Source organism: Triplophysa rosa, linkage group LG24 (genome assembly GCF_024868665.1).
Source record: "Triplophysa rosa linkage group LG24, Trosa_1v2, whole genome shotgun sequence".
NCBI lineage: Eukaryota > Metazoa > Chordata > Actinopteri > Cypriniformes > Nemacheilidae > Triplophysa > Triplophysa rosa.
This window is the reverse complement of record NC_079913.1, coordinates 6030199-6037819: the sequence shown is the minus strand read 5'-3', so window position 1 is coordinate 6037819 and position 7621 is coordinate 6030199. Positions and strand designations below refer to the sequence as shown.

Here is a 7621-nt window from a genome sequence, read left to right as displayed (position 1 = left end):
CCCGCTTTCTTACCGGATTCTTGACGGCACACGCTCTTGTACCTGCAAGTGCACACTCACATTCACACATATCCATTCAGCTGAGAGTCCATGCATACGCATGCGGTTCTCTTAAAGAAACAGTTCACCCAACTCCCACAGCCAAATCTGATGTTTTGGATACGTTCTTTGGTGGACGTTCTTTTGTGTGCAATTACAGAGAACAGAAACAGACTAAAAAAGAAAAGGCATGCATTTCGGGCATATCGGGCATGCATTTCGAGCATCATTCAAACTCAACTCCTGCGCCAAGGAGAGCTACCGTAGGGTGGAACTCAGGACTTTCAGTAAATAATTCGATCATTTTTTCTATAATGATCTGTAATCTGTGATCAATTTTTGTTTTCAAATATACTACATATAAATATTTAAATTGTTTGGAGAAAGAGTGATTCACAGTATTTACAATTTCTTCTTTTGTTCTACTGAAGTCATTCAGTCAGTCATGTGTTAAAAGCAACATGAGGATGAACACACGTTGACAGCACTGGAATTTTTGTGTGATTTCTTTAAAAGACACAAGTCCACTTTCCAAGACTGATATTTGACCCAGCCTCTTCTCTTCAGCTGACTGCGATCACTCGCTCCCACCCTCCTCCCCCTCCTCTCTCTCTCTCTCTCTCTCTCTCTCTCAGCCTCTGTCTCGCTCCGTCTCTCTGAGATCTCTGAGCTGTGCTCTTTGTGAAGCTGTGCACACACCTTCTCGCGCAGCGGTCTGCGCCCGCATCGCAGGGACTGCACGCGCTGAACAAGCATGGAGCGCTTTCTGGGTTTTGTCAAGCAGATCCGGAGGTCCAGGAGACGCAAGGGGAAAAAATACCGCCCGGAAGAGGATTATCATGAGGGCTACGAAGACGTGTATTACTATGCTTCCGAGCACCTGCACCGTAAGTGGTTGGAATGGGAGGAGAAACAAGGATCACGGCTTGCGAGTCAGTCATTGTTTTACAACCGCATGAAACGGTAGCCTGGGGGTGGCAGAGGAGAAACAAATCCCCCCGGCTCAGCTTTTTTTGGGGGGGGTGTATGACTGAATTATACAGTTTGTAGCCTATAAACTCCTGGTTGGACTTCTTGTAGCAGTTGTGGTTGCATGTGTGTTTATGAGGATGTGGGGTGTTCTCATCCTCCAGCATCATGATGGATGGATTTAGTCGGTCACCGTTTGTTTTTATTGATTTAGAGTGTGTTTAATGCTGCGTTGGCTGTTAAATGTGTGCTCTAGTGGACATTTATGACCATATTCGTATACACATGCTGTTGTTTGAGTGCTTGTCTTTCATCACAGGTGAGAAGTTTAAGTGTGTGCGCGTGCCTGTGCACCGATGCCCGGCATCATTTTCAACAGCATGCAGGTTTCAGGTAGCAGTAGTGCAAGGTTTCAAATACACAGTTCTAATGTTGTCTATAGTAGCATCGCGCCCATGCAAGCCCTGGGCGAACAGATGCCCTGTTCACCCAGGATCGTCTCGGTTTCACAAGATGCGTCCTGACAAACCGTTCAACTGTTCATACGTCACCGTTTCGGCCGTTAAGAAAATGGACTTATCTCTGAAGTTTTTCTTTTTGTGATCACTCCATGCATGCATTTTGATATTCTTGTTCCTGTGTCATACGGGTACTGTATCTGGGCTGAAGATGTCTCTCAGAGTTTTCTTGCGTAGGATGTTAATTGGCACTGTGTTCCCGTGGCACTTTCCTGCATGTTTTGCGGTGGGCAGATTCCTGCTTTGTAATGACCCCAGGGCACTCTGGGTAATAACAGGAAAGAGTGCTGGTAGCCCTGTAATCCTCATTCCACAGCTTCCCAGGTGAGAGACGGGCGGTCTGAGAGTGGCCTAAAGCAGGTGTTAGCCAAGGTTTTGATTGTGTTATTGCATATTGTGATAAGTGAGAACGTCAAATGTGCAATCAAAGGAAGATTAATGGGATTCATTGTTATTTGGATTAAAATGAGTGAAGGAAGCTTTATTAGCATGCGTTAGATTAGTGTATATGCTTATGAATGAGTCTGTAGGTCACGTTTTGTCTGCATTGTGGGTAGAAGCTGTCGAGAGCATCTAGACTAATCGAATCGAATCAATCGAATAGAATACCCAGATAGAACAGGTATGTCTATAAGATGTCTGCTAAAGATCTATAGATCTTAACACATCTGTATACATTACTTCTAGATGTCTATACCTGTATGACATCTGACAGGAATCGTTTTAGAGATATATTGCAGAGGAGCACACAAAAACAATGCATTTTGCAAATGGGCAATTCCGTGAAAATGTCAACCTTACCATGAAAAAATAAAGTATTTACCAACAGTTTTTACTATGGTAACAGCAGAGACATCAACATTTGGTGGTTCAAATACCCATGTGAGGTGTCTCTTCAAGTTTTTAAAGCATTTATTTTTGGTACATGATTTATACTCAGGAAAGTGCCATTTTCAGGATTGTCACATCCATAACGGTATATATTCCTCATAAATGGACACGTGAAAATTAAAATAAAGCAACTATTTTATGATCTGTAAAGAGGCATCCCTTCTTCATTCATTGGGTATTATTGCTTTTGGTTTGTGCATTTTAATTCACAGAAATTCACAGAAACGTTTGTTGTCTCCCAAAAACCGTATCCTTTTTTTGTCACATCCATAACGCATGTTGTCCTTTTTTAAAATAGAAAATTTGTTCATAGACTGACTTTTTTCTGATGTTTAGACTCTATCAACAAGGGTTAGGTAAAATATAAATGGATGGTTCAGTATATTCGTAACAAATACATTCTCTGAGCATTATTGTGTCACATCCAACGGAACTGTGCAACGGAAATGTGCAGATGTAAATGCAGACTCATTGCTTGCTTAAATTGAAAATGCTTTAAACATTCCACTTTGTAGTTTCAATTTGTATAGAAGCATTAAATAAACTAACGGCTAATTTTGATTGAGTTCCACTGCTTATGACGCTAACCTGTTCTCTAAATGACGTTCCCTTCGTAAGTTTTGATGTCAGGTGTTCGCTTTGATATGCCGCAGTGAAATGCTCGGTACGGAAACGTGGATTTAGACGTCTAATTGGCCCAGCTGGAGTCCAAGAGAAGATGAAGGAATAATTGTCATTTGAAATGTTTTTAGGTTGTCAGGAGATGTCATTTAGTTCGGTTTTGTGTAACGCTTAAGGTGTGGGTTAAATCTAATTGGACTGTATACCAGCGATGGCATTTTTAAAACCTCAAAGGCAACTAAACACGGCTCGGTGGGCGCAGAGAGATCACACACTAATTAACCCACAACAAAACCCTGGAAATGTCACACTTGGACTCCCCGAGCCCGGCCCACCCTGGAATCCCTTGTCTTGAATCCCTTGAACACCCTGTCTTTCTTTTCATCATTCCTGTCTTCCTCATGTATAATTCACGAACAGGTTTGAGTTTTTCCCACTCGCCTTCATTTATCAAATTCACTGTAGTGTGGTGGGACGCTGTCATTCCCTAGTTTTTTTTTTTTTGAGAGAGTTCATTTTTGTACCGGTGGGCTACACTTAGGGGACGTCTGCAGTTTGATAAATGGCCCACATCACTGTAACAAAGGTAGCAGAGTTGGAATATGTTTGTTGCTGTATTCATTAGCTTAGAAATGGCATAACGGGGCGTTCAAGTGGAGGTGACCGAGTGTTGTTTGGTATTTCCATCTATTTCGAGTGGAGTGTGTTTCTCGCTCGGTTTTTTAATTCACACAGTTTGCTGCTTTGATGTGAAATTTGTTTCCGTCTTTCTGTTTGTTTGCTTGCAAACGTCTGCACTATTGCTTTTAAAGTCAACACATGCAAGTATGCATATTTTCTAGATTATAATAAAAAAGTAAATATGGTATATAGACTACTGTAAACTACACTTTCAAATGCTCTCTATTGCTTTTTTTTGAGAGAGAGCATCCCTTAATGGAACGTAAGCTGTTATTTTAGCTCAGGGCAAGTGTCCTTTTCGTGCTGTGTGGTTCCCAGAAACCTAAAGCTCAGCATCCATTTTGCTTGTTTGTTTTTTTCTTTGTTCTCAAGTCTTTGATAGTCAGGTTCATTGGTACTGTGACGATGCTTGACTTATATAAATATTAGTTAACACAATGAGTTAAAGGGATAGTTTACCCCAAAAAGAACGTCATTCCAAACCTTCTGCAGAAGACAAAAGAAGATATTTTGAAGAATGTTGGTAACCAAACAACACTTGCCACCTTTTGACTTCCATCGTATGGACACAAAACCACTGACATTTCTCAAAATTTGCACTAATCCTTATCTGGTTAAGAACAACAAGCCCTGGGTGAGTTCCTCACAGAGTCGGTAAAATAGCCACCAGTGCTGCTGTGGTGGCAGAATGCGTTTGCATCTTAAAATGAGAGAAGCAGCACTTTTAACAGACATCTCAAAAGAGCTGAGAGCTAAATCAAGTCACTGGCATATCAAAGCAAACACTTCTCTTGCAGGTCACGTGAAACCCTGAAGAAAAGATGAACCAAATCATTTTGACAGTAAAGAGAAACAAACCATTTCGCTCTGATAAAATGTTAATTTGCTTTGTCCAGTACACAGAATGACGGCTCCATTATTAATTTTCTATTAGCACCAGACAGTTGAAAAGGCAACGAAGGATTTTTTCTTACCAAATAATAGAGCACAAGCTTTCTGTTAGCATTTCAGAATCACTTCAGTACTGTTCCCTCCTTTACAAATTGAGTGTCACACCATTCCTCTTTCCAAAAATGCATTTAAGCAGCCACAAATTAACATCTTCCCATAACGCTCTTGAAATCCTTCTGGAGCGATGGCAGCGTTTCCTGAAATATTTTTATGGGGCTCGGCTGTGGCGGCAGCTGTTTTAGGCCCGGGGTTGCTAAAGATGGACGGAGTTTGGCATTTTAACAGGCCGCTCGCAGCAAGTAGGTGATAATGAAGCCTGACGGTCTCTCTGCCATTGTTTTCTGCGGTTACTTTTCACAGTCAGCTGTTGTTTCTGTGTACATTCTCAATTAAGATGAGAAAAAGATGGTTACGTCGGGACTTTAGTTGAACAGTGGGAGGATGATGCGTACTTGGCGCGCTTGCAGTTCTTTCTTCTGCAGAACTCAAAAGAAGATATTTTGAAGAATGTTGTAAGCGAACAACAGCGGTACACATTGACTTGCATTGGTTTTGTGTCCGTACAATAGATGGATGAGTAAATGATGACAGAATTTTCATTTTAAGTAAAGTGAACCCTGCTTTCTAAGGTTTTCATTGAAGGACTTCACCGAAGGAGTTCCTTCACCACATATACATTGCTTGCAGTTCCAGCCTGTGATCTTGGGACGATTTCTGCGAACTCAGCTGTCATGCCGCCGCACTGCCTCATTTACAGCGGGCCGTGTACTGTAAAGTGACCTCCTCATCATCCCTGGAAATGTCGTCTTTGAAAGCAAACCTATTATCTCGCCCATTTCTGTGCTGGCGATAGAGCCTTCAGCACCAAACAGACATGATGAATTCTGATGTGGTGTGTAAGAGCCATTAAGGCATGCATTAAGTATTCATTTTCTCTGACAGTTGTATATAATCCCCGCCCCCTTGGTTGAGTCTGACGCGTTCAAACAACAGCAATATTAACTTCGGCTGATGGCATCTTAACCCCGGCAATCACGCCGCCCTCGATTGCAGACCCCTGAGAAATCATACTTCCTATTACTGTGTCAGGTGGGCTATCAGTGTTATTGTTCAATTTGCTCTGAACGAGTGCATGTCTGAAAAAAGCAGGCGAATATGTGTGGTTTGTATCCTATTATCTTCTGTTTAAAGAGGGAAATGGGCATATTTACAGCTATATTTTGCTTTTCTTATTGTTTGCTAAGGCATGCATCTCCTAGCTCAGTGTTTGCATTACAAAACGTGAACGATACCATAAATTGTGCGCCGCGTAGAGCTATTTTCTTTCGTGAGCAACTTTTTAAAGTGCGAGTTTGGCACAGGTAAACACCATTTTTTTTAAATTTCTGTGAAAATTGAAAGTCAATTCATGTTCTCTTAAATATATTCCCATTCACACATTTGGCAGGTGCTCTGTCAATTGCACTACAATAAAGCTTTTATGTATCATGTGATGGATTTATACCTAAAATCTACAATCAGGAAATCTTGCGAAGCACTCGGGGAAATGGCTTTGCACTTCGTATGAAGTACTGGACACTCCCGGTGGTCTCTATTCCAGCTAGGAGCCATTGAGAAGTACAGAAAAGCCCCTCCTTCTCGCACTCCCTCTCGCTTGATCAGATTCCTCTTTTATTTTCATCTCTTTCTCTCTCCATTTCTCTCATTTCACTATCGGCATGATCCATCAACTCTGATAAGATCAGTGCCCAAATGCATTGCGCATACAGCACAGCACCGTAGGCAGTTTTTTTCCATTTCTCTATATGTCTGCTTGAACGATTTCTCTGTGGCAATGAACTCAAGCAGGATTTCATTGAAAGCATTGTCGGCACTGTGATAGCAAGTAATGCAGCATGTTTTAGTCAAATTAGTAAGGATGGTTTGTTTTAAAGAAATGGGAATTATCAGATTGTTTCTTATGATTTTTCAAATATAATTTCAAACCTGTGTGATTTTTGTTGAACGTGACTGACTTGCTCTTATTTTATTAATGGAAGTGGATGGTGACCCACGGTCAAGACATAAAAGCACCATAGATGTCGGCCATACCATACCATACCATACCATACCAAGCATCATAGACATAAAGCTACCATACCCATATGGTAGCTTTATGTAGAGAACATGTGGAGTCCTTCACTTAAAATACTGATTGACAGCTGTAGTCACCATTTACTTTCATTGTATGACAGAGCAGCTTGGAATTCTGTTATGACAAAGAGTTAAGTCATATGAGTTTGGAAAGACTTATGGATGAGTAATAATGACGCTGATTTCATTTTCCTTGGGCTATTCTTTTAAAATCATTTTGACATGGTTTTAATTTTTCTGTGTGGCTTCTTCTAGAGACTTGATATTAGTTCTGCTTTGGGTTATTTAAAACTGTTTCAGTTGAAGAATTAGGAAATGTGTTAAGTCCCTCTTAGCCCTGAATGCTCACAGCGTATGGATAAGCGTCACAGCGGAGTAAATTACTTTTGAATTATTGAATATGAAATGCACATCATTTAGACTAGACCCTAAAGTTTAGGTCACCCAAACAATGTGTTTAGTGTGATGCTATGTAAACTATACAGGCATAAACCATCAAACTTTGTTTCATTTCTTTGCGCCTCTACGTAATTACATAACATCATTTGAATTGCTCCTGTTTCTGACATCTCAGGCTGTTTCATAAGCCTCTCATCCTTAGACACCCACATTTGCAGTTCAAGTGGCCGCTGAAAAAGTGAACCGAGTGCAGGTTAGTAAAATTGTTTGCTTTTTGTATAACCATTAGTGTCACACTACATCAGACCACCATCAGCACTTTAGGTCTATTAGCCCTTCTATTGGCTGTTACACTTCGCAGACTGCATTTGCGGAGGCAATAGAGTTATTTCAGAGTCATCGTCGCAACTAACACAAAG

General features: G+C 41.0%; 1 protein-coding gene across 11 annotated transcripts in view; it reads left to right on the top strand.

Annotated features, from left to right (window-relative positions):
* Positions 1–7621, top strand: part of grip1 (glutamate receptor interacting protein 1) — a 203600-nt gene that overhangs the window by 76112 nt on the left and 119867 nt on the right. For 2 of the 11 annotated variants that reach the window (XM_057323880.1, XM_057323876.1), the window contains exon 1: positions 726–926. The exons of 3 other annotated variants lie outside the window; for them this stretch is intronic. In XM_057323880.1, coding sequence (XP_057179863.1) covers positions 794–926 — 133 coding nt within the window. In that variant the 5' untranslated portion in view covers positions 726–793. Of the gene's footprint in view, positions 1–725; positions 927–7621 lie in introns of those variants that run through there. 6 more of the 11 variants (XM_057323877.1, XM_057323878.1, XM_057323889.1 and 3 more) reach the window with 4 other exon arrangements.